The following is a 27250-nucleotide window of genomic DNA, read 5'->3' as shown; positions in this document are numbered from 1 at the left end:
GTGTGTGAAGAGGGCTATGAGTCTTAGGGCTACGAGTGGTCAGAAGGCTGTGCTGTCTGGTATCCACCCTGGGAGCTGAGTTCATCAAAAACTACATAAGGATCTGGAAACTTCATTTTAACCAGGAGTTCAGCTTCTTCCCTTTTACCAAAATTTATTTTAAAAAAATTTGAGGATGCTAGCAATAGTTAAAATGGCCAAATTTGCCCTCCTTTTCTATCCCGGTGGCCCAGGGGCATCACCTTGGTGCTGGTGAGATGATTCAACCAGCCCCCCCACTCTCACCTCACTCTCTTTCCTAGCTGCCCGGTTGGGCCCTTAGCCATGCACTGGCTTGAGGCTTTCCCCAAAGAGGGAGAATAAATGTGGGCAGAGAGGGCCCCGGATCTTGAGCCCAAGTATAAAGACCCCAAATGAAGCAAATATAAATAGAAATTCTGTGGCAGGGTGATTCACTTCACCGTCATGACTCATGCTCTGCTAAGGTTCCCATGAACAGTATGTTCACAGTCTGATTTAATTATAGCTGATGCACTGCTGCCTCAGTGAGCCTTGGGAGGGCGCCCCAGCCCTTACTACCCCAGGGTGCACCAGCTGAAGTGCCTCCCAGTGCGAGTGAGAGAGGGCCCTGGAAATGGTTTGCTGCAGGTGCCACTTGTCACATCACGCGTGGTGGGCAGCTCTTGAGGGGACCTCAACAAGGAGGGCAGCCTCCTCAAACAAGCTGACAAAACCTTATGGTTGGTCTAAGCCCACTGCAGTGTCTGCCTCTTGCGCTTCCCTTCATGCAGAGGCTGGATTGAGATGCGCGGAGCACCAGAGCGTGGGTGTTTACAGCGACGGACTGAGGGAGAGAAACAGGATTCAGTCAAAGCTCTCTGTCGAGGGTGGAGGGAAACCCAGGCTGCCTGCCTGCAAGGACCGGCGCCTTCCTCACTCCTCATTGCTTTGCGCCTTCAGGGAGAATACTTGGAGCTGCTGCATTTGAAGGGTTTAATTTCACAAAGGTGGAGATGGGACCAAACTAGTAATCCCAGTCCCCCCACCCCACATGAAAGCATTAGTGTACATTTCAATTGAAACTGATGCACGTTCCCCTAATATCTGGCATTATGCAAAATGCACACCCAACTGGCCTCTGTTGAGCTTCAGGGTTGCCGGATATAAGATATAGGCTCCCAGCCTGGCTGGCACGGCTCAGCGGCTGAGCATCAACCAGGAGGTTGTGGTTTGATGCCCGGGGTGCAGGCTCGGTCCCCAGTAGGGGGCGTGCAGAAGGCAGCCGATCAATGACTCTCTCACTGATGTTTCTATCTCTCTCCTTCTCCCTTCCTCGCTCTGAAATCAATACATTTAAAATAAATAAATAAAGTACAAGCACTCAGTTCAATTTGATTTCCAGATAATTTTGTAGTGTAAGCTTGTCCCGAATATTAGTTGGGACATGCCTGTAGTAAAAATTTATTCGTTGTTTACCTGAAATTCCAATTTAACTGGTCATCCTGTTTTTATTTGCTAACTCTGGCAACGCTACATGGGGCTAACTCTGCCACCAAGGGGCTGTGAAACCCTAGACAAATGACTTGAGCATTTGGAACCTTCGCTTCTTGTCCTGCAAAATCAGAGTATCTCTTGGTGCCTCCCTGGGGTTAGGAGTCTGCAGATATAGGTGGGGTGCCATGGGGTGGGGTGGGGTGTGACTGCAGCCACTGTCACTGAGCCTCTGCCATGCACAATAGCTTATATATATTATAACATTATATATTCCTTGTTGTTAGTACATTATCTGTTAATCTCTGGAACCACCCAATAAGAACAGTTTATACACTAACCATTCCATTTCACAGAGGAGGAAACTGAGGCACTAAGAGACCATGCATAATCCAAGGGTGCCCAGCTCTAAGCAGCATTGTGGAGATCTGACTTCAGGCGCAGCTGATCCCAGAGCATGTGGTGGATAAAGGGCCAGGGGGCCTAGGAGGTGCTCAAATGGAGGTGCCACTCCTTAAGTCAAATGCTGCCTCCATTCCAATTTTGCCAAAGGCTGACCGGATGGCAATATCTACATTATAACAGATACACTAGTTGTTCAGAGCTGTGGAGTTTCCAAAGCACTAACCACATTTCTTTTGATATGAAACAGTCCTTTAGAGAGAGCAGAGCAGGACCTGACCTCCCCACTTTAGCTGAGAGTCTAAGGGCTACTTAGGTGCGGGCCTTGGACTGAGGCCCAAAGCCCAGAGCATTGTTGGTCTAGCTCTGAGCTCTGTGCACACCCCAGGCACCACGATACCTCTCCTGGGCATGCCTGGGTCTTCAGCTGGGCGGAGTGCTTTGTGCTGCACCCAGCTGCCCATTTGCAAACAGGACTTGGATCATCATAGGCTATACTGGGCTTTTCCATCCCTGTACAGTAAACTGAGAGTCTCATCCCCTGCAACATTTCTCTACATATCTACCATCCAAATTCTGCGTGACCCAAGAAAATAAGAGTCTCTCTTCTGAGGTCAATTTGAAAGGGAAATGCAATACTCTTTGCCCAGATCTGGGTAAACGTGGAGTCTCCAATCACCGGCTTCAGTTCTTATTGAATGCAGGAGAATTCATGAAATTCACAAGCCCTCTTGAACCTCGGTTTCCTCATCTGTAAAATTCTGAGCTAACAACAGTCATCTAACTAAGCAAATGTACCATGATAATAGTGTGCTAACAATATCTGACCAGATGCCCAGTTTAAACCTCTGCACCTTCGTCTTTCCAACACACCTGAGAGTTGCCCAGACACGAGACCCACAAAAGACAAAGTCACTAATTCCAGGGACTCCCCAGGGCCAATACTGTTGGCCTCAACCGTTCCCATCCACACTCCCACTCTCTCCACCCTCAAGGTGCACACCCCGGCCAGCCTCCTGGCATGTTCCCCTGACCACCGCCTTCAGCGGGGAGCTGCTGCCTTCCTCCCAAGGATGACTCACTGCATTGCTTGCTTGCTTTTCATTGTGCTTTTTTTAAGTTCAAAAAAAGAAATGTGTCAAATTTAAAACTCAGCACAGCACATCTATTTAAAGTGCAGAGGAAGCAGCCTTTGAACGACTTGCAGAATGTGAAGCCTTTAGAGCCTGGAAGGCCTCAGCCCAGTCTTTTTAGTGCTTTCTAACGCCCCACTTGAAAGGCAGGCAGGTGCTTGCAGATGGCAAAGGAGAGATCTGAAGTCCCTTGGGCTGTGATCGGACGAAGAGAAATTTCTCCAAGGGCACGCAAGGCTGGGCCTGAGGGTGCGAAGTGGGGCCAAATTCCCAGCCAGTGTTCCTCTGCAGACCCTCATGGCACAGGAATTGCAACCCCATTGCTGTAAGTGTGGCAGGCAGAGGCAGGCAATGGCTGGGTACACAGTGTGCATGTTTGCTTGAAAATGGTCGGGGGACCACATGGGGTTAGGCCTGAGATGGGGAAGGAGGGTTGAGGAAGAGAACAGGAATAATTCCCATCATCCAATCATTCCATCGCCTCTACTTCCCAGCTACCACACTCTCACTCCTAAACAGCAGCAAAGCAGAGGCTGCTCCAGGAGCTTCTGGGCTTCTCAAAGCAGCAGAAGGAAGTTAAATCATCTTTGACACACTTGCCCCCCCCCCCCCCCCCCCCCCCCCCCCCCCCCCCCCGACGCAGTGCTTCCAAAGCTGCTGTACAATGAAACTCCTCTCCCCTCTTCCATTCTTCCTTGTAAAACAAATATCTCCGGAAGGATTGGTAATAATTGTATCATTCTACTGCCCCCCCCCCCCCCCCCCCCCGCTCCCCACAAAGCCAAAGTCTAAGTTCTTCCCTTTGATGACTCCACTTCTGCTCTCTGACCTCCTTCCCCTTCTGCAAACATATTAGATGCATTCCTGCCTCGGGCCTTTGCATTGGCTGTTCCCTCTGCCTGGCATGCTATTCTCCTACATATTGCCTGGCTCAGCACCTCACCTCCTCAAGGTCTCTGACCAAATCCTGCCTTATCAGAGATTTTCTTTAATCATCCCTTATGACAGACCCCACAACTCATAGGCCTCCTTGCCCTTTCTCTACATTATTCTTGTCCTGTCCATGGCTCTTGTCATCCCGACACATACACCTGATTGCTCCTTTGCTTACTGTCTGGGCAGGGAGAGGGAGGAGGAGTCAGGGGCTGGTTTCTTAGCCTCCTTGCCTGAGCTACAAGGAGATCTGGAGATGGTCTCACCCAGCTGGCGTAGCCAGCACCACGCCTTGACATCTATCAATAAGATGAAGTACAATACGATGGATTATATTTTTAAGAAGCTTGTGGCCTGAGGCCCAGTTTTGCAGGGGAGTAGTTTAGTCATCCTTGACCTGCTGGGGGTGGGGGCATCACACCCAGGGGAGAGTTTTGAGGCGTCAACAGGCTCCCTCCCACACAAATCCTTCCAGAGCAGCACCAGTGCGGCCTTCTCCTTCTTCCTCCTTGCATTGCTGAGAAAAGAGGGCCTGTTCTGGTGGAAGACTGGTGCCTGGCATCCCATCTAGTGACAAAGGGCTCTGCTACGGCCTCTCCAATCCCCCCTCTCCTGGCCGCTAGCCCCTAGCCCCTAGCCCCTAGCCCCTGCCCTGGTTCCAACCTCTGCTGGCCCAGTGCTCAGAGTAACCCTTCTTTGGCTCTGGGCTCTAATTTCACCCGTCTCTCCCTGTTGACTTGCTTATTTTGTCTCTTCCCTTACTAGGCCTGGAGCCGTCTACACCGCAGACTGCCAAGCATAGCGCAAACCACATCAATGTGTGCTGACAGTGCAAAAGCTGTCTCCGGTCCCAGTCAGGGGACCGGAGACAGAAACACATATGGCGGGTGTGTGTGATCACTGCAGCACGCAGCAGCTCACTGTTTTGGGAGATGAGAAGCCCAGACACTGCTGGAGGTGCAGGCTTTGGGGTCAGCGCAAGCTCCCACTCTTCATGGCAAGAGCAGACTTAGCTGTTCCTTCATCTCCCGGCACAAAGAGTTGCCTCCCAGCGGTGTGTGTGTTCCAGGCCCTCTCAGAGCCACCTTGGAGCCTCCTGGGCCCTTTTAGCTCTGGATCTCTCTCTCTCTCTCTCTTTTTTTAATGCTCATTCTAGGATATGTTTATTGATTTTAGAGAGATAGGAAGGGGGAAAGAGAAACACAAATCAGTTGCCACATGCCCCCTGACCCCCATCCCTGCTCCCTGTACATGCCCTGACCAGGAATCGAACCTGCAACTTTTTTTAAAATTCTCAACCGAGGATATTTTTTCCATTGCTTTTCAGAGAGAGTGGAAAAGGGGGAGAAAGAGAGAGAAACATTAATGTGAGAGAGACACATCGATTGGTTGCCTCCCACACCCCATGAGGCTTGTGCCCTTGGCTGGAATCAAACACCGGGACCCTTCAGTCCACAGGCCGATGCTCTAACCACTGAGCCAAACTGGCTAGGGCAGACCTGCAACCTTTTGTTGTACAGGACAACGCTCCAACTGAGTCACCTGGCCAGGGCTAGCTTCAGATCTCTTGTGGTTAAGGAGGGAGAGAGAACAGCTGTGGGAGCTGGTGCTGCTGTCACAGGAGAGTGAGAGGAGCGGCAGAGAGAGGCAGCTCGCCTTGATGGCTGCGCTCCCTTGAGCCCAGGAGAGTGACTCGGATGCATGCGAGAACTCCAGGATACATCCCGAGTGGCAGCTGAGGGAAATGATCCACAATGTCAGGAGGGAGGCTTACATCTGCAAGCAATTCCAATTCTTTATTTTTAAATCCCCCAGCTGGGTAAAGACTTAGAAGGAAAGATGCAATGATCATTTGTGTCTTGTCCCAGAAGGGCTGTCACTCAGGGTCCAGAAAAAGGCTAAAGGGGCTGGGCTGGTGGTCACGAAAAACTGTGAGACCAGGTAATTCCTCCAGGGCTCCAGCAAGAGGGTTGAGATAGCTCCTTGGAAGCTGAGCCCTGGACGGTGGCCTGCTTGGCAGTCTGGGCAGCAGCAGCGATCCAGCCACATGGACTTAGTAACATTTCTACCCAAAGGGAGAACCTGCAATTGTCCTAGCTGATCCGAGTGGGCACTGGGATGACCTGCACAAGCCTGGTGGTCCCCTGCACACCTCTCTTCACTCCTCTTAGGTCAATTCTCAGGGCAGACTGAGTGGGGGAGGCACAGGTCCTTCTTTTCTGGACAAAGGAATAAAAGCCAAGAGTCCTGGCTGAAGTGGCCACTTGGTTTTGGATGCTCGGCATGGAACTCCTTCCTGGGTCTGGGGGATCCCCCATGTTATGAAGCCAACTCTGCCTCCACTTTAGAAGGAGGAACTAGAAGATACTGGCTTTTCCAACCTCCCCCTCAGCTAACAGCCTGTACCCTCCCCACCAGCTGATGCAACACACCTGCCCGAGACTGAATTGACAGCTAGCGGTTGTGTGAAATCCACTCTGGTGACAGGTGGCAGCCTCTATATTTAGTTTCCAAAAGAGCAGAGGCAATGATCCTAGTGATGGTGGCAGGCGTGGGGGCACCTGTGGTGCAAGCCCCAGGGTGTGAGCCTGGGAGCTCCCAGGAGTGACACCGGGAAGTGCCAAGCCTGGTGACCATGTGACTTACCAATATTCTTTAAGGAACATATTTCCTACCCAGCCAGAGTTGCTGTAATTTGCAAATAAGAACTCTGACACAGTGCCAAAGGGTGACACTGAGGCCATGAAAGATGTGAGCTAATGACTGCAACTTCTTGGTGTGTCTGTCCTGGGTTTGTATCTATAAAGCTCTTTCAGAAAAGGAGACATGGAAGGCACAACCAGTACCCCGTGCCCAATTCAGATGCAGCTTGGCCCCATGTGGACAACCCAAAGCCGTGCCCTTTGCAAAGCCTGGCAACTGTTACACCAGCTGGAGGTGGAAGCATCTGTGGCCACCCCGCTGAGAGATGGGGCCAAGCTGCTCAGGATTTAGGTTTGAGGCATGGAGATCCTGGTAGGCCAAGTGCTAGGAATGCTTCCACAGGAGGCTGGGAAGTGTCCTTCCCTAGATGTTTTCACAAACAAAAGAGCCATTTTTTTTTCATCTCCTACCACCCTACTCTATGTTTCTGATGCTGAGCAACACACAATAAATGCTTTCTGAGCAATTCATTTTTCAGAATAGTTGACATATTGCAATAAGGCAGAGGGATGAGTCACATGACTTCAGAGTTCATTGGTTCCAATTATTCCAGTCTTTCTAAGAAGGCATTTTTGCCAAAATTGCACATATGTTCCTTAAAAACACACACACACAATTTTTTTCCGATGGAATTTTTCCCTCTTTCAGACCATCAGTCAAACACTCCATGCATTAGACTCAAGAACAGTCTCTCTTGCTGTTTCAGGTCTTCTCATTCCTCAGAGAGCTCTCTTGGTAACTCAGGGACATGCGTTTTCCTAAATGGCTTTCTGAGGAGAACAAGGGGGCTCTAAGAGGGTGACAGTAGCTTTAGTTTCCCCTCACAAGCAGAGCTATTGGTGGCCAAGTCCGGGAGAACAGAAGGAATTCTGGGAGCATGAAAAGTGCTGAGACACAGAACAGATGGCAGGGACTTCAAAAGCATAAGTCACCTTGAAGGATGGCGCCAAGGGAGAGAGTGGGACACTTTTGTGCCCTCTGACAACAAGGAAACAGAGAAGACAAAAGCTAGTTGCCAGACTTGTGCACGAGTCAATGGAACTGAAAGATGGTTCTGCTGTAATTTACATCAAGGGAGGCCGAGCCTCCTGTCTTCTTGTCCAGAAGTAACTGGCATCAATCACTTGACAAACTGTTTCTCTTGCCTCCTGATCTTTGGTCTTTTTTCTTTTTCTTTCTTTACACAGAGAGCATTTACATGCTCTCTATGCAGGCAGCTAATGGGTAACAGTCTCTCCTTCCATTCACCGTGCCTCAAGAGTTGCAGAAGCTCTAACTGACCTGACAGACGGCCAACTCGGGAGACACGGGCATGACCCGCAGAGCCCGGCCCTGGTCACCATCAGGCATAGCTGGCTTCCTGTGAATGGGAAGGCCCTGGGCCCCGACTGCCAGAGGTGAGGGAGTGGGGGTCCTGTGATTCCCTTGTGCTTACTCCCGTGCCAGTCTGTAGGCTTCTTGACATTCTCCAGATGGGTAAATTGAGGCACACAAAGGCTAAATAAATCACCCAGGTCAGAGCTGGGGTGGAAGGCTAGTTGGACTCAGAGACAGAAACTTCCTCCTTGCTGCTGGATTCACCTGGCTCAAAGCCAGGGGGAGCAGCAGGTGGGGCAGCTGGCGGCTTTTCACTGAGGATGTTCAATTTTTTTTTTGGCTCTGAGACAGAACGTTCTGCCCCCAGTCTCAGCAAAGGTTGAAACTGGCCTCTCTGCTCCAAGGAAGGAGATAGGAAAGCGCACCGCCCACCCACACCAGGAGGCCAGGACAGGATGGCCGGGACAGGGCGTCCGCCAGCCCCCTCCAACATCTGTTCCTCTTTGCCGCGTGGGCCTCAGCTGCTCGTGAAAGGGATCAAGCCTCAGAAGCCTGTTCCCCTTCTTTGAAGCTGACAGCTTGACGCCTGTAGAAATGCAGTACTATTTCAGGATTTCATTTGAAAGAGGTTTCAAAAGACTGAATCGACGGCTCGGCTGAATTGCTTATTATGGCTCTTCTCCCGGCCCGTGTCTCGGTCGGTGAGCCCCAACACAGCATCTGTGGCTGTCGCACGTCATCCAGGGCAGGTGATTGTTCTAAATTAGCACCTGGATCATTTGGGAGGGCTGTAACTCTTCCTGAGCCTTCTTCCAAGAAGCAAGCGAAATGTTCACAGCTTGTACCTCTCCTATATTATGTGTTGGAAATGATCCACCCAGGAATCTATCAGGTAGATTACATGAGCCCTGTTTTTGGCAAGCATGTGTGAAGGACACCAAAAATAAAGGCTATGAAAATGCTGCTATGAAATCTGGGTGGCTGTGACCCCCCCCCCCCAGAACCTCAGAGGCAAACGGGATCAAACAGGTTTCCCAAAGGAGCCCAGGCATGAACTAGAAGGCTGTGGGGCACTGCAGGAACTTGGGGGGAGGGGAGCACGGTGCCCACACTGTCGCTGGGATCTGCCCCACCAGTGCCAGTGTTCTGGGCAGGCCCCACCTTATCTGACTCTCCAAACACTGGCCACACCACACTAAAGCATGGTCATCTTTTCACACCAGCCTTCCTTGGGTCACGTCTCATTTCTCTTTGTGTTCCCACACCGGCACACTCCCACATCATCAACACATGCTGATCAATGATGGAAGGATCTAGTAATCTGAGGAGAATGGTTTTACATACTGACATGAAAGGTGGGGGCGGGAGGCAGGGGGGGAGAAAGGTGAAGGAAGGAGGAGCGGTGACCGTGGACGTCCATGGGAGCAGAAGCTGAGAGCTTCTGGGGCCTTTTCCTTCAGTAACTACTCTGTACCTCATACGGGAAAGTTCTGTGCCTTTGAAGAAATGGACAGTGCCTGTATACCACTGAGTCCAGGCAGGTATACCTGGACTTGTGCTCTGGATGGTCTTTCCCAGGGGCGACTGCAAAGTATCTGGCTGGAACTGAGGAGAGGCTCTTCAGCAGGGAGTGTCAGGAACTTCCTTCTCCTTCCAGAACTGTCAGTACTGCATCTTGACTCTGAGGGGTGTCAGGCACAGCGATGTCCCCTCAAAGCAGCTAAAGCATTGGCTTTCTCCACGGTCACTTAAACTTCCAAGCAAAGATCTGATGACCACATCCCCATTTCAGAGTCAGAGTTATTGCAAATCCAACCCATCACACTTAACCAGCCAGAGCTCACCATGTGGCCACCAGTTGACTGTCCTTTTAAGTCCATTATTTATAGAAACTGTTTGCCTGTTGTCCCCACCCCAACCCCGAAGACAATGCCTGGAGAGAAACTCCATCCCCCAGGACATTGGCAAAAGGTTGACGAGGCCCTGTCCAGTCAGGATTTGTCCTGGCTCCTCTAATATCAAGACCACAAACCACACCTACCGGAGAGTAATAAGATGGGAAGGGCTCGAGTCCCCAGCCCCCAGCCTGGCTTTATCATAAGAGGGAAGCATTGCTTTGGAGGGAGCACACCACCACCAACTTCCATGGCGTCTGGTACTGCATACCCATCACCTGGCTTCCTCAGAGCAAAGGGGAGGTACAGCCGGGGATGGAGAGCGAGGGGGTGGGGGGCATAGGCCTTCCAGAGGGACTTCCTGTTCCCATGAGCCTCAAAACAATAGCTGGCCCACCTATAAGCACAGTTCGCTCCTCCCCTGCCATAATTTTTTGTTTTGCTAGATTCTGGAAAATGTGGGATTTTTCAGAAGGCAGGAGAAGCCCCGAACTCATGGGCAGTCAGGATAAAATCCTTGAAGACCATGAGCCAAAAATGAATGAAGGCAGCTATGCCAATAAAACAAGAGGTCAAGAAAGAAAGAAAGCCACAAGAAAAACAAACTTCCCCAGAAAGATAGAGTTGTTCTATTTGGTAAATAGTTTGGTCCCCAGACAGACTACATCCTGTTATGATGTTCTCTTTGTCAAGGTCTGCCTGTCTAGCTATTGCTACTGGAAGGATCTTTAAGACGTGCTTTAGCTCACCAAACCTATTTCGGTAACTCTCTATGAGAGCCAATTTAAGCTGTCTTTTTAGTTCACACTGCACTCAAAAGAGACCAGTTTCCAATTCCTCCTCAGGCTCCAGAAGACCAGATGCTATTATAAAACGTTCCAGCAAAATGGATCTAGACAATGATCCTATGCCACTCCTTGGGGGCACAGGATTCCTCAGCTCTTTCTTTGTCTTGGACATACAGGTTTCAGATCACTGCCATCTCCGCCCTGCCAGTGTTTCTTATGGGACATGCTTTTGTGACAGCAGAGGGGATCTTGGGCAACAGAAGAAAGTTCCCAATGAAGCTAGGGGACAAGTGACAGACTCAGAGCGCCTATTGCATCTGGCAGCCTGAATTGGGTAGCAATTCCTGCAAATGAGAAGCCACTGCCTTCATTAGGTAGGTCATTGTCCCATAAGCCCCACTTGGAGCACTGTCATAAAAGAAGTGGCAAATGCCTGTGGCTTGGTCTTTCTCCAGGGTGTCCATGGCGCCAATCGACATCTGCAGAGGGAAAGGCAGAGGAAAGAATGAGCACAGTTTGCTCTTGCAGCCCTGTGATGAGTCTGTGTGCTGCAGGCCCACAGCCCATGGAGCTCCGGGTCTGGGGAAGAACCTACAGCACCCAGGGAGGATGTGGGCCTCTGCTCTGGGCACTGCACTGGGTTTCCACATGCCCCGGTTTATAGGGCATCCTTGACTCTAACGAGAGGATGGCTTCTCCTAATGCACAATAAGTGGTTTTGTCTACCCAGGGCCATATACGAGCAAGGATGGTGTTTGCACTAAAACCTATGCTGAAAAGAGCCTGTCTATCTTTAAAGGTCTTTAGATTTCCCAAGTGGCCACTGTGCCATTTTCTAACCAGATGGTTGACATATTTCACCATCTATGATGACATTTTCTTTGTTTGAGAACATTCTTTCCTATTGGACTAAGAATCTTCAGCCTTGATAAATCCCAGCCAAACTAGCCACCCTTCCTCTGTCTCCACCTTAGCTGTGGGGTGACTGGGCAGGCCTGGGCACACCCACCTGGTCCTGCAAGAACAGCTGGTTGGCCATCTGCACGATCTGGTCCACGTGGATGATGCCCCCGATGCTGTTCATCTCCGTGTCTGAGAGCAGTGTCAGCACCATGATGGCTTCCACCAGCAGCTGCCGGTACTCGGGCTGGGGCACACGGTTCAGCACCGACTCAACGTGGACAGCAAACTTGATCTCCTGTGGAGTCATCTGCCAAAGGGACCCTCCAAGGGGTGAGGAGTGAGCCAGGACAGGCACAGCCTGTCACCAACATTAACCACAGCACCCACTGGGTCTGGGGCTCAGCTCAAATGCTGCCTCCTTTTTGGCCACTGTCCTAGTTCTGCCTGCAGGAACCCTCTGGAGCAGGATGCCGAAGCTCTGCTCTGGGAGGAGGCAGTTGGCCTTGTCCTAGCTTTGTTTACCTAACCCACTGGACTTTGACTTCCCAGGGGCAGGGATCATTTCATATTTCTCATTCTTCATCATAATTCTTGCAGCACATGGCATGCTGCCTTGGGCAGGGTAAAAACTAAAAAATCCGTTTTTAAAAGAATGAGTAGGGGAAAAGAAACCAGGGAAGACAACTGCTCTCAGCAGAGAGACGGGTCAGAGGAGGTTGCACATGGGTCAGATGAGTGTGGCATGTGGCTTTGCTCTTTTCTCTTAATAGGGTTTCAAATCTAAAGACCGTGACAGTCAGAAATGTTGTTTCTGAGAGGAAGGAGAAAAGGTGGTGCTAATAAGTGTGATGGCCTGCCTATGTGTGCAAGAAGCTTGAACGAGGCATCAGTGGTCAGAGCCCGTGAAACATAGCACTTGGTGGAAATGGTAGGCCGGTGTTTGGGTTTTTCCCATCATACCTCTCGTGTGGTTGAGGATGGGAGCACATAACCATCGATGGACAGACCATGGCACTGTGGGAAGAACACACACATCACATTTCAGTCGGAGTCCAGAGCGTGATTGATAGGTGTGCACACGTGCACACGCACATGCGCACACACTCAAGTTGCCCTGCCCTGGAAGCCTGCGTGAGGGCTGGAACACACCAGACTGTCATTTATTTTTAGAGAGCTGTTCTTGCTGCCCACAGGCTATGTTTTTGGTGGAACAATTGTAGGGAACCAGCAGGCATGTTTCAGATCTCGCACGAACAATGCCCCAGGAGCTGCCGGGTCCTCCTCTGTGGAAGCTCCGCATTCACTTGCCTGAGAAGCCCCCACTGGTGCCATATAAAGGGAGACTTTCATGGCTCCTGCTGGCGAAGTGATACTTCTGTGCCTTTGTGAGGCATCTATTTTTGAGATTTCTATAATAAGCAGCAATCACAAAAAACTTGAGCACATGCACAGACACGCACACGCACACCCATGTATATAAATATCAAGCGCCAACTCAATACAAAATGCTTTTTCATAATAAAAGTGTCTTGGTATTGAGCCAGTGGAAGTCCGGATGATGCCCTAGGAAGAGTGGGCAGATTTTCTAGGAACAGTTTGTTCTAATCTAATTGGCCGCCTTCTAAATCCCAGTGTCCTGGCTGGCAGCAGCTGCCCACCGCTGTCCCAGAGGGCTGAGGACAGAGCGGCTGCAAACACTCATGCCTCCTGACAAGAGGCAGAGAATGGAGAACTAGAGGCCTTTGTGGGCTCTGAGGGCTCTGATCCCACGTGGGGACCAGAAGACCAGCTGCATGAGGACAGGGACTGCTCTGACCTCCCCATGCCCAGCTCGGTGAGGAAGACCTCCATCCTCACACACAGAGGCCAAAGGCTCCCTAAGGGTCCACAGAAATAGCACAGCTGAGCGGGACAGTGGCTTTGGGAAGGGGCTGTTGTACGCGCTTGCTTGGGATGACTTTCCTCTCCTCTCCTACTTGAAATGAGCTAACAAAAATAGCTTAGGGAAAAATTGGTCATGCCCATTGTTCCTGGTTTGCCACATAAGCTTTAGTATTTATTAATTAATTAAATTTATTGGGGTGACATTGGTTAATAAAATATTTCACTTATATGTGGAATCTAATTAACAAGAAAGTGGAGACAGACTCATGGATATAGAAAACAGACTCAGAGCCGTCAGAGGGGAGGGGCTGGGGGCTGGGTGAGAAGGGTGAAGGGATTAAGCAAAGCAAGACTCTTGGACACAGATAACAGTATGGTGCTTGCCAGAGGGAAGGGGGGATCGTCCTCAGTTAAAAGCTTCTATGTATCACCATTTATCCCCCCTTTATCCTCTTCTACCTCCCTCCACCCCCTGGAGTCAGCCTAGAAGCCCTCAGGACCCGACGTGGTGCCCTGCAGATGGGAACTGCTAGATTCTGTCGCTGAATGGCATGGATGCCATGTCTGTCTGATCGTGCAGGAGGCTAAGGGATGGGGCAGTTCTGGGTAATCTATGTCATGGTGTTTTCATCCAAAGCGTTCCCTGCCTTCTCTGGTTCTTATCTATCTTCTGACTTTTCTATGTTCCTAATATGTCAAAGGTGGTCACATACAACCTGGGCTGTCACCTCATCTACCTTGCTGCGGTTCCAGCCAGCAGTACTTAACCAGGCGTGATTTGCTGCCCAGGGAACACTTGGCAATGTCTGGAGACATTTTTGGTTGTCAGAACTGGGGGAGGAAGTGCTATTGGCATCTAGTGAGTGGGGGCCAGGGATGTTGGTTAATATTCCACAATGCACAGAAAAGCCCCAACAAAAAAGAATTCCCCAGCCCCCAATGTCAGCAGTGCCAAGGTAGAGAAAGCCCGTTCTAGGCTGTGAGCTACCCAAGGTCAGGGGCTGTGTGTTCTCTTGTTCTGCAACCACATGCTACTTGATCACACCAGTAGATTGCACCATATTTCACAAAGGGAATAGGGTGGGGAGCAGGCTCAGTTCATTTCCCTGGGACTGTGTGTTCCCCAGCCCCAGGGCCTGCAGAATTCAGTACAGTGGCCAAGCTCACCTTCTGAAGGATCTTCCACACCTTCTGGTAGAATCCCACAGGCACCCGGTTGATGGCGCCGTCCAGCCGTCTCCTGCGCAGCCACTGGCCCTGCCGCTCCCCCCAGCCAATGTGATGCCCGCCTGAGTCTGACGACGACGTGCCGGTGGGCGAGGACGGGGTGCTGGACCTCTGCAAGACAGTGCATGGCCTTCAGAAACCTCACAGTCCGTGCTGCAGCATAGCTCAGTGAACCAGGCAAAACACCAGATCACCACCTGCCCAGAGAGGAATGTGCTTCCTTGGTTGGAGCCTGACTGGTCCTTGAAGCTGGATTAACTCTTTCCTGTACTGGTTTGGTTCCTGAACTTGTTTGGTGCACTGTGTCCAGCCCCACAAGATAACGCAGCAGCAAGAACCCCAACCTGACAGTGAGGCCAAGCAGGTGGGAGTGCAGGCTCTGGGGTCAGCTGTGAACCCAGCTCAGCACCAGCTGCGGCAATCCCTGACCCTGACACTGGCTCGAGGTTTTGACCTTATCAGACTGTCTGGCAGCACTCACTGAATGAAGATACAGAAAACCCCAAGAGAACGCCCGGCTGGTGGTAAATGCCCATGTGGGGCAGTGGTCACTGCCAAGGCCTCTGGCATTGCTGCTACAGTGCCCAGAGTCACCGGGCTCTCGGAGCAGGCGAGTACCCCAGAGACACTGCAACCCAGGGAGACAAATGCCAAAGTGTCCACTTCTGCAATGCCCCAGAAGTGGCAGTCACCTCTCCATACTGCACGTGCCACAGAGAATGCAACACATAACATGGGGTGGGGGTTGGGCCATTGGGGGAGGCTCTGGAGCCAAAAACAAAAAGAAAAGGCTGGGGATCCCCATTTAGTAGTGAGGACCTCGGAGTATGGTATATGCACTTGGCCTTTTCCATCTGCTCTCTGCTCTGCCTGTACTCAGCACAGGGCTTTATCCTAATTTGGGGCGATGGCTGCCTCTGCTCCAGGAACACACGCTTTGCAGAAGCAGAGGGAGAGACGTCATCTCCTGCCCACCTCCTTGCCTCAGGCTGGACTTACTGTGGCCTCCTCCAGGGATGCGCTGGGGTAGGGCCAGCAGTTCTGTTCTGAGACCAGGCCTGAATGTGGGGGACCCCCCAGCAACAGATGGGGTGAAGCCATCCCGTGCTCCCTCCCCGCAGCAAGGCTCTGGGCCTGCCTATTCCCGTGGATGGGTCCTAAGTGCATGGTCTCCGGGCCAGGAAGGGATAACCCACATCCTTACACATTACCTTTGTTTTGGACTATCGGGCACTTTCACTTCTCAGTGCACAACATTAAGCGGAAAGGCTTGAAAATGAAATCCGAATGTTAAGCACGCTACCAGGGCACGAGGCAGGAGTATTCTCTGTGGACTCATTTTGACTTCAGCGGGTCTTATTTTTGAAAAGGCTGTTAGGCTGGGTTATTCCATTGGGCTCATTATTGCCATTTAAATACGGCAACAATTAGATACAAATAAAAGTAATTACAGCCGCACTCATCAATGACTCAGCTGGTTTCCTCCTTTTCATTTCAGGACAAAGATTCAGACTTGCCTCAGTGATTCCAACACTTCCTTGTCCCCCACTTTGTCTGAGGCCTCATGCCAAGCTGGGCATTATGGGTGCACAGTGCCCATGAGCACCTGCAGGCAATGGTTCACCACTAGAGCTCCAGCGAGAGGCCCAGAACCACTGCCCCAGAGGTTCCAGAAGCTCCTGGACAGAAAAGGCTCAGTTCAAGAACTTCTCAGCTTTCTTTCTAGATTCACCTCATAAAGACAGTCAAATGAAAACACTTAGAGCTGTTCAGATCTTCAGGAATTTGGGGTGAAGTAGGAGCATGAGAAGGGCTACAAGAGGACTGAGACACCACAAACAAGGAGGCGCAGCGGTGGGACAAGGGTTGGGGTGCATGGTTTACCATAGACTTGGAGCAATGCGAACTGCTGGGTGCGGCCTGGCTCACAGAAAAGAGCTACAAGACAAAGAGAGTCCATTCAGTCATGTGCAGTGACACCAAAGGACGCAAGCAGAGAGGAGGAACACAGAAGAGTGTGGAAAACACCTGCAGAAAGAAGTGCAGAGGACACTCAGCAGCCAGGCAAACAGCCCCAGGGACCAGGCAGGCAGAGTTCTGGGCTCCGGCAGCGAGCCCGGGAAACGCTCTTTCTCTCAGTATGGAACGGTACTACATGCCAGTCAGATGCGGAGCGTTCCTCATCAAGTGAAGAATCGATTTATTTTCCAAAGTCACGGCCATGAAATGCCAATCTTTTAGATAGATTCTCTGTGAAAATCTACAGAGAGCAACATGATATCCACAACCAGTATTTAGCATCTGGCACCTACTGGCATTCAATAGATATTTGTTAAATGAATGAATAAGATCAGAACGATGACCTTTGGCCAAATAAGTATTTCCTCATCTAAAAATCTAGACTGTACCCTTAATAGTGCCTGTCATACACATGTGCACCCATGCTTGGTGTTCTTGCGAAAGTGGACAGAAATTTCAAATGCCATGGCATCTATTAAATTTCGTATAGAGAAGATGTTTCTTTGATGGAAGTGGCCAAGTAGAAAACTTGTACTTGGCTAACTGTACTGAAGCCATCAAAGAAGAAAGGTGATCATTTTGTCCCCAAAATAGGCAAGGACAACATTAAATGAAGACAGAAGAAACAACCCATATTCTAGGGAAGGTGCCATGGGGATGTGATTAACCAGAGGGACAGTGCCACCGAGTGGCTGGCAAAGGAACATGTTTTGGAAAGTCCGTTCCTTACTTGGAAAACATAAATTTGAATGAGAGAGCACATGTGTCTTACTTACCCTGGGACAACACAGAGAGCCTGCATGATATCATATGATTCCTCTACACTCTCTCAGTCATGGAGACATTAAATCATTAGGAACATGACTCCAATTTTCTGGAGGAAGGAGGAGGAAACATGGAACAAGGTGATATAAAAGAACAGTATCCTTCCATTTTTTCCTTCCAGGGTTAGGAATAGTGGTATACTTTCTTTCTTCTTTTTTATTATCCTCTCCCAAGGACAGTTTTTCCATTGCTTTTTTTTTTTTTTTTCCAGAGAGAGTGGGAGAGAGAGAAAAACATCGACGTGAGAGAGACACATCGATTGGTTGCCTCCTGCACTCGCCCTGACTGGGGGTCGAGCCTGCAACCAAGGTATGTGCCCGTGGCTGGAACTGAATCCAGGACCCTTTAGTTCGAGGGCTGACGCTCTAACCACTGAGTAAACCATCCAGGTTTCTACTGATATAGCCAATGACCACATTTTACTTTTTATTTCCCCCTCCCTTTTTTTTTTTTTAACAGAAACTCCCACTGAGGCAAAGCCTGGGACCATCTCTTTCACACAGTACCCTATAAAACCCAAGAGTTTAATAAATGGATTTTGTTTAAAGGCCTGGCTAAAGCTATTTCTCCTGCTTTCAAGTCCAGCACTCTGCCTGCTCCCGGGGCTGCCTGCCACAGCTGTGGAGTCGCCTCCACCCAAGCCTGTTTCATGGGCAGAACCGTCCTCCGAACATTCAGACTCTGTATTCACAGCCTCGCTTTCCACATTTAAGCCAGAAAGAACATGAGGCAAGCACGGTAAAGGGCGAAACAAAACAAAGATGTTTCACCTGTCCGTCGGTACTAAATCGCCTAGTCATCTGAAAGTAAAAATACATCAGGAAATAAATCAGTTTCGAATCAGAGGTGCCCTGCTACTCCCATCACCCTCTAGACAACCCAGGGAAGCACTGGCTCAAGTGCAGGTTGTGACCCGTTACTGTCTCCCGGATCTCGTGGGTCATCATTTGAAATGGAGAAGAGAATCTGAGCACATTTCATGGTCAGAAGGTAACTATTTCCTACTGTAGGTCATGGGCAAGTCCTAGCACAGTACCAGAACATTAGGACTAAAAAGCTTTTGACCTGTAGTCTTGTGGGGTGAGTTCACAAGGAGTTTATTGTGAATTAAATAAAGGTGAACAAAGAAAAGAGACATTTGTGGCTGGTGGAAAATACAGGTATCATGAGCATTCCATTCCGTTTCTAGATTCCTCTGGTTATTTCATTTGAAGGGCACATCTGATGGAGAGATGATGTGGTTACTTTTTGCGTGACTCTACATTTTAAATGGCCGTGGCACACTCAAAAGAGCGGTTCTGGGCAACAGAGGCAAACAAGGGGAAGGGCATTTTCTGTAATGTCTACACAACGCGTTCAAGTTAAGGTTGAGCACGTGCAGGCAGCTCTGGGGTATCTGGGTACGGGGTGTGCTGATTCCAGGACAGAAGGGATCTCACATTCTCTACAAAGAGCAGGCCATGCCCTGCATGCCCTGGGTTTCTGCCACTTTCTGAGGTGAGCCCGGGTAGGAAAACCACTTGTCTCCTGGCACCGTTGCCACTGAGAGGTCTTCTTACCTGTTTCATCTCACTTCTCAGCCTGTTAATGCCACTCCTCTCGGTTTTGGTGACTCCAGTGTGTCCTACCTCGTGGATGGAGATGGCAGGGCTGGATGTAGAGGAATGGATAGGTCGCACTGGAGGGGAGACACACGGGGTTCTTAGAAACTATATAGCGTTCACCCTGAGTAAGGAATACATGCGATGTGCTTATTTTTATCCGCATCTCTCTCCCCACCTGGATCATAAACTCCATTAGGGGAGGCCTCATCTGCCCTGGTCAGTGTTGTTTCCAGCACCCGGAACCATACCTACTATACAGCCTGGGCTCAGTATGTGTTTGAGAGAATAGATGAGAGTGAACATCGCTCAAGGAGCATGCAGAAAACACTGGGAGGTCATAAAATTCTATCGTGAATTGGATATTTAAAAAAATAACTTCTTCACTTCTCCGAAAGCACACCTTCCTTGTAGAAAACAGACCACTCAATTAAGGGCCTTGGGGCTGGAGTGGGAAGTCCTAGGAGAACAAGCCGACCAAGGGCTAGAGGCAGAGATGTGGATGCCCGAGGGTCAGGGCATTGCGGCCATCCCAGAAGGGGCAGGAGGCCTCCATCATCTCACTCCCAACCTGCTGCAGCAGCCGCAGGACTTATACCTGTCGGCAGCCCTGCCCCCTACTCACTGGTTCTCCACGCTGTGGTCACAGTGATCACTCCAAAAGGCAAGTGTGATCATGTCACTGCCCACTCAGAATCCTTCCAGGCTTAGCTCTGTCTTCAGGATACGACCCAATCAATCCTCCCAGCAGCACACAAAGCCCTATAGTCTTGAACTCCACCTGCTCCTCTTAGCTTTCCACTCCAGGTCGTCCATAAGGTGCTGGGCATTTGCACTTGCTGCTCCCTCCAGTCCTACCTGCTCCTCACTGCCCAGCACAGCCTCTCCTGCAGGCCCAGTTGAAAGGTCACTTCCTTAGGGAGCATTCCCTGCATGCCCCGCCTTCCCTACAACAAACTTACCCCTGAGGCCTCGCAGTGGAGGACACTGTCCAGGGGAATAGAGACAAATAAGGAGCCAGGGGCACCAACATTTAAAGCACAGCAGAGAGGGAGGAACTCACAAAGAAAATCATAATTAGCTTGAGAGGGAGGAGGGACACCAGGAAAGAAGTCAAAAGGGTCTGGGAGGCAACAGTGGGGCCTGTATGGGGTGAGCATTAGCTGGTAATATTTATCTCAGACATCTCAGGATTTAATCAAAATTCTAAGGCTATTCAAGTTTCTTAATTTATAAAATTGAACAATTGCAAAAGACAATTAACAAATGATGTTATATGTCAAAAGACAGGACCTCTTCTGGCCTTGCTTGCGATTAGACATATTTATGGCTTTCAAGTGACATTGCTCTGTTCCTAGTTTTATAAGCATCTATAGCTTTATATCTGATAAAATTTTAGTAGTTATCTGTGTCAAAGCATGTATATTATTTTCATGAGCAGAACACATTAAATATCTATTTTATATATTTACATTTCAAGGATTGGGCACTTGAAAGAACTGAAAATTACTTTTGGAAAAGGATCTCGAGCACACCTCCTTCAGGAAAGGAGAAAAACCACCAAAACCCATCTGATGGTACCATGCCATCTTTGTTAGTCGGCTGGCCCACACTCTAGGGAAAAATATGAAGTACCCAATGTCCTTCTTATTAAATAAAAAGAATGACAGCCCAAACTCCATTTCTTTGGCTTGATTAAATAAATGCAAAAATGTGTCTACAAATCATTTTGCTGTATTATGATGAGAAATGGTAATTGCTTCAATTATGATTAGAGAGCATTTGAGAGCAGTATTCCACCAGGACTTGGGTGATTATATTTCCTAACACTGCAAATAGGGTGCTGGTACAGATAAAAACTGAACGGGCTACCCAGGGACAAAGCAAACTCACTCAGCAGGAAGGTATTGTGATGTTGCAGAGGGCTCTTCTCCTGGCCCCATAAAGGAAACTGGGGTCTGGTTGAGGACACTTCTGTCCAAACCAAAGGTGGGGCACTCAGGTGTTCAGAAAAGACAGCCTTTCGTCCTGACACTCTGGTTACCTCAACCGCCCCCCCCCCCCCCCACATGTGCACAGCGACAGTACCTGGACCTGGCAGAAGGAGGAAGGTGGCAGGCCAAGGTGCAGAGGTGTGCTCACAACACCCACGTGGGACCACAGCTGTCCCAGCAAGCCTACAAGGGGTCACAAAGCCCAACAAGCTGGAACCTTGCCTCTGGGACTCTGTCTGTCTCGGTAAAGTAGGAACCTTACCCTCATACATTATGCTCCAAATAGCAATTACTGATGTTGATTTGTATATAAATGAAGCAGCTTCAGGCGACACTGGATGCCTCAATTGGGGCCTCTCTGCTCCCCTCCCCACAGCGGTAAAATGAGCATTTACTTACTGCTTCTTTCAACGCCAAATTCCTTTCCACTTAGAATATGGTGCAGGAGGTTTTTCATATCAAAAGGGCTGAGGTTCATCAAACTTTCAGAAGCTTCTTCTCCTAAAAACAAGCATCTTGTAAGTGTCCCAGACACAAGGCTGCTGGCAGGTGAAGGTAGAGTTGGGTGGGCCTTGGGGGTGGTGACAAAGGAAGCTGTGGCAGGTCTCCCTGCTCAGGATTACCTCCCCACTGCTTCAGGGCTGACATGTACTGATCCTTGGTGATTCTAAATGCTACTGTTTAAGTTGTGTATTTTCTTAACTCTCAGACGCATATTTTCCACCCTGTAATGATCCTGATATTAGGATGCGGCTTGCAGTTGATTTACATATTTCAGTTGTTAGGATTTCTCCCAGCAGGGGTGTTACTAAATAGGCGATGCCCTCATCGCAAGTAGCTGCAGTAAGGAACTGAGATGTCAGGAGCGAGGCAGAAGATTCTGAGGCCTCATTCCCTGACATAGGAAATTCAACTGCCTGTGCCGGATGGCCCGGCTGGAAGGTGCATCTAAACTAGAGAAGCAGGTGACGCAGGAGCACGTGCACAGGCACAGAAGCCGGGGTTCCAGAGCGCTTGGGGGGGCCCCTGGGGCCGACCACGCTTCGCACCTGAACAGTTCAGGCTCCGCGCCAGCTCCGTGGCCATCACCTGGATGATCAGTCCGATCCGGAGCCTGAGCATCTCCACGAAGAGGCTGGGCTGCGCCCTGACGTACATGGCCAAGTAGACCACAATCTCCTGGCAGACACACGGAGACGGCGTTTCAGAGAGCGGGGCAGGCGGAGGCCCCTGCAGCCTGCGGAAGGCCGCAGCCCTGCCTCTCCCCGCCAGCTGACCTGTGTGAGGACGGCGATACTAATGTCCTGCCCGCTGGCCTCGTAGATGAGCTTTGTGAGCTCCTCCGGGGGAAGGGGCCTAGGAAGGGATATCAAGACACAAGCGCCATGAGAGATACCTAAGAGGTGTCTCCTCGCCCTCTGCGGAAGATCCTTATTTTCCTGCTGGAAGCTCCCGAGAGACCCTCTTCTTGAACGGTGGATGGCACTGATGTTTTCTCCAGGGCCCCCACCACCCTGAGGCCCCCGGGTGAGCACTTACGCAGAGATGATCTTCTCCCGGGGCTCTGGTGGCAGGCCCACTGTGAGCTGCGTCTGGTGTGACAGCAGGTCCGTGCAGGCCTACTCATTTAGGGGAAAGCATGAGGGAGAGAAGGAGGGAGTGGGAGAAGGAGAGAGGGGGAGAGGGGGAGGGAAAGGGAGAGAGGGGGAGGGGGGAGAGAGGGAGAGGGGGAGAGGAGGAGATGAGCAAAGTCAAAGGGGAAGGGTACCGACAATAAGGTCATAAGTTTACCTTTACAATCTTTATGACCCATGTTACCATTTATTTGAAAAATCTGAGCAACCCAGGCAGGGCTGCATCCCTATGATCTTTGTGCTCTCAACATGTGGCTCCAGGCCTGGCTCTGCAGGGCCTGTTAGTGGGTATTTAATGCCCATCCACTGCAACAAACACAGTGGATTCCCTGATATACCACAAAGGGGATGGGCAATCGTGAGTCCTAAGACACCAATGCTAAGGGTTAATAACCATATTAAAATCCTAAATTTTCAGTTTCCCCATTATTCACATATAATAAATACCATCCCCTTACCATATCACTGAACTCTAATGTCTTAGAAAGCGGTTCTCGATTTTGCAGGGCCATTGGGTTAAAAATATTAATGATGATTATACTGTGGATGTACAGAAATGAGAGAGCTCTGTTTAAGAGGGTGCCAGGCCACAGAGAGTTTTCATTTTATTTCTTGGTAAACCATTTGCTGCAGCTAAGAAGGAACAAAACTAATCAACTTCATTTTCATTTTTTCTGCTCGCCTTCCAAGAGCAGTGGGAGGTCAGGAAAGGAGGACCAGCTCCACCTATAAATTAAATAACTGGTTTTCTTCACAAATAAGAGGTGCTTGTCTCCAGTTTTCATAACAAGAAGAGGGCATGGGGCTAGAAAAGACAGACGGACAGCCAGCTCAGTGGCTCTGACCTCGGCCAGGACCTCCACTTTCTTCCTGAGCAGGCCAGAGATGTAGCGAATCAAACCCCACTCTTGGTTCAGGCCGGCTTTTCCGTAGAGCTCACTGAGGAGGTTTTGAACTGTGACCCCATGCTGTCCTGAGAGATTTGTGTCCCAGCGGGGGCCCCTGTTGAGAGAGAAAACCCCAGAAGTGTGGCCAGGAATGTTCGCAGGCTGGATTCTCTTGCAGCAGAACTCACTTGGCAGGGAGGGGAATACACCGCCAGTCCTCTGCCAAGTGCTGGGGCCCTCCCACTGCCTCCGTCTCAGGATTGGGTTGAGTCTTACCAAAGCATCCCTCTGTCCACTTGAAACAGAAGCCTAACCTCAGGAAACGGTGAGATCTTGGCCTCACCAGCCTCCTCATCCTGAGAGGCCAGCATGAGCAGGCAGAAAAAGGCATGGAGATTTGTTTGTAGTGATCCTGGGTAATTTGGGTGATAGAGTCATGCCCCAGATTGCTGGAAGGCCAAGAAGACTGGGACAGAATCAAGGAGATCGGGGGAAGCTTGGCCTAGTAAAGACCAGAAACTTACTTTATTACATACAGAATGTACAGAATGTCTGCCTGGTCCTGTAGGTTCGAACAGTCTTTCAGCTGCTCAACCAGCTTCTCGCAGTCCACATCACCATGGTCGTCTCTGGGCCACTGGAAGTCATCCTCAGGGGTCTGGCCCTACAAAAGTCAAAAAGCGGGGGAGAAGAGCTGAGCATGCGAACCTTCAGATCAGAAGTGACTCATCGACCTGGTCTTGGAACTCTGTGGCTGTGCTCCAGGTTTTCAGTGAATCTTTTGTAGTTTTTTATTTATGTGCTTTACTATTTTTTATCAGTGATTCACTGTGTTAGTCAATGTTTGCAAGAGACTGGACTGAACATGTTAAAATACATATGAGTTTTATTTATACCAAGTTCAAAAACAGAACTAACCCCTGGTGTTAGAATTTATGCTAGCAGTTATCTTTGGAGTGGAGGGGTGGAAGCGACTGGGAGGGGTACCAGGGGTGGTTGGTCATTTACTCGCCTCTGTTGGCTAGGTGATCATTCATTGAGCTGTATACTTACACTCTATACACTTTTCTATAAACATTATACTTCAATAAAATATATTTTAAAACAAAAACAAATGCAAAAAGTATGTCAGTTTTAAACAACCTAAAATTGAGCTTAGGTTAAAATATTCTTCAATATTTTAGACACTGAATCTTTCTATTCACATGGGAGAAAATCAAGGGAGATTTCTGGATAAAACAACATTATGGGACCCAGTGGGGAACACCCTGAGATTTATTCCCCTGAGGAAACTTTTCTGGTTTTGTACCCCAGTCTGCAAGTAGCCCAGCCTTGGCTGGCAGACAGGACAGGGCTAGGTAGTGAGCTAGCTTATTTCCTCCAGTGTGACACAGATTCTGATGAGTGGGCAAAAAGTCAGTGGACTTTTCCTACATGCCAGACATAGAGGTTTGCGTCAAACTCAGCGTGCAGACTGACACAAAGCAGATTCTAGACGACTGAGTGGGTTCACACGGAAATACGCTCTTTCTTTTGAGTTTAACCATTTAAAAGACTTCTTGAGGCTATGCCAGCAACAAAGAATGTTACACTTATTAAAAAAATGAGTAAATATCTTACCTGTTTTAGGAGTGGCTGAGGAGAATCAACAAGATTCAGCGATTTACGGTGGGTATTTAGAACTTTAGTTGGCAAAGTCATGGGAACAACTGGAAAAGCAAAGAACAAAGAGAATTCTTTTGAGCAGGAGAAAGGAGAAAATATTTCTTTAAAGAGGTACAGTGGTTACTCCTTATTCAATACAAAGCAACTAAAGGAATGATTACTTCTTTAGTTTAATTAACTTCAACAAGAATTTATCATGTAGCCACATTATGTGCTGGAAACACATGAGCAGGGCATGGATCTTGCTTTAAAGAGTAAAATTTCACTTTTCCCTCCTGGAATTCAGAAAAAAATTACATAGCATTTTAGGACTGGTGTGAGCCTTAGAAATGATTGAGCCCAACCTCTTTTTCTTTCAGATGAGGAAACTGAGGATCAGAGAGGGTAGACCACTTGTCCAAGGTCACTGGCCTTCTCATAATTTAGGTGCCTAGGCTTCCTGTCCAATATGCATTTCACTTTGCCATTGCTGGGCATTAGGGCTTCTATTTTTAGCCACCTTTGGATGTTATCATTATCAATATTTGTTCATTAAGCATCTGTGTCTTCCAGGCTATATCGTATCATCTTGGGAAAATAGGAAGTTTTCAAGGTAAAGATGAAGCATATTTAAAAGGCAGCTATAGACTTCCAGGTTACACTAGTGCATCAAACATACATTTTAATTTTACTTCCCCTTAAACCCCAACTAACACTACAGAAAAAATATGTTTAAAAAAAGACAAATCCTGAAGAATAAGATAAAGCAGGGGAGAAGATAATAGTAACAACATTTTAGAGTGGGAAAGCTGATGGATGAAAGATAACTGATTTAGCCAACACTAGGCAACCAAAGCCCAAGTCTGCAATGGGAAAAACCAAGAACCAGTCAGATTTACATCAGAGGATCCTCAGAAGTCTCAGGAGCTTGCTGCATATGTACCTCTGGAACTGGGGGACGGGGGGGGGGGGGTGTCCACAGGGTGTGGTCCAGAATAAGGAAGGCTGGAGAATTGCTGTGTGAGAAGCAGCAAGCTCCCTAGGTGCCTTCCTCAACTCCACACAGCTTGGCAACTGCCTTGTCCCCCCTCACAGAAGAATAGAGGGTCTTTTTGGGAAGGGTAAAGGGGAGGGTCCCTGGAGTGGGGGGCTGACTGGCATGTCTGAAGGCCTGGGCATATTCTTCAGGGGAATAAGGATCAGATCCTTACCTGTCAAAGAGGAGAACACAATATCTCTGGGAAATGTGCCCAGCCTACACCCATAAACCCAACAGGCCCCACCTACACGCTTTGAGATTCTCATGCATGAGCAGATAACTAAGGAGCACCCTGCACTGAAGGAAAGGCTCTAATGTGGAAGATAGAAACAAAAACAAACAAGAAAAATTGACTTGGGGGAAATGGAAACCATTTAGAGAGAAGAAAATGTAAAAAAAAACAAACAAAACCAAAAACTCTGTCATTAACATTCTTAGAGTAATAAGAAATTATATTGTATGCATGAAACAAGAACTGATGCAATTCAGAGAACAAATATTTAAAACACGATAACAAAAGTGAGAAAACTCAATTGAGGAAGTGGAACAAAAAGTTGAAGCAATTGCCCTCAGAACAGAACAAAAGACAAAGAAATGGAAGACAAAAGAGAAACTATAAAGACTTCTCCAGGAGGTCAACACTGAAATCATAGAGTACCAGAAAGAGAGAACAGAGAAAATGTAGGAAAGGAAATGAGTCAAGAAATTATTCAGAAAAACTTTACAGGGCTGAAAAACATAAATTTCCAGATTGAAAAGGCCCAATGAGTATTTTCCTGTGGGGGAAAATACGCCCAGATCAAGGCACATCACTGAAATTTCAGAACCTGGGAACAGAGAAGATCCTAAAAATTTTCAAAGAGAAAACAGCTTATATTTGAAAGATCAAAAATCAGAATGAGTTTAGGTTTATTAAAAGCAACACTGATAA

General features: G+C 49.0%; 1 protein-coding gene across 5 annotated transcripts in view; it reads right to left on the bottom strand.

The window, feature by feature from the left end:
• Window positions 1-10480: 10480 nt before the first annotated feature.
• Window positions 10481-27250, bottom strand: part of PHKA2 (phosphorylase kinase regulatory subunit alpha 2) — a 65717-nt gene continuing 48947 nt past the window's right edge. For 3 of the 5 annotated variants that reach the window (XM_087829479.1, XM_016199352.2, XM_016199356.2), the window contains 14 exons: window positions 25257-25345; window positions 24161-24300; window positions 23595-23751; window positions 22655-22734; window positions 22393-22471; window positions 22165-22294; window positions 21515-21616; window positions 19080-19198; window positions 18291-18320; window positions 16561-16614; window positions 14617-14787; window positions 12526-12579; window positions 11672-11872; window positions 10481-11141 (listed from right to left, as the gene is read on the bottom strand). In XM_087829479.1, coding sequence (XP_087685605.1) covers window positions 10971-11141; window positions 11672-11872; window positions 12526-12579; window positions 14617-14787; window positions 16561-16614; window positions 18291-18320; window positions 19080-19198; window positions 21515-21616; window positions 22165-22294; window positions 22393-22471; window positions 22655-22734; window positions 23595-23751; window positions 24161-24300; window positions 25257-25345 — 1577 coding nt within the window. In that variant the 3' untranslated portion in view covers window positions 10481-10970. The remainder of the gene's footprint in view (window positions 11142-11671; window positions 11873-12525; window positions 12580-14616; window positions 14788-16560; window positions 16615-18290; window positions 18321-19079; window positions 19199-21514; window positions 21617-22164; window positions 22295-22392; window positions 22472-22654; window positions 22735-23594; window positions 23752-24160; window positions 24301-25256; window positions 25346-27250) is intronic. The other 2 variants (XM_016199353.2, XM_016199354.2) reach the window with 2 other exon arrangements.

The sequence above is a fragment of the Miniopterus natalensis genome, chromosome X (assembly GCF_054644295.1).
Source record: "Miniopterus natalensis isolate mMinNat1 chromosome X, mMinNat1.hap1, whole genome shotgun sequence".
NCBI classification, from domain to species: domain Eukaryota; kingdom Metazoa; phylum Chordata; class Mammalia; order Chiroptera; family Miniopteridae; genus Miniopterus; species Miniopterus natalensis.
Note: the sequence above shows the minus strand (reverse complement) of the source record. Positions and strands in the feature narration are given on the sequence as shown.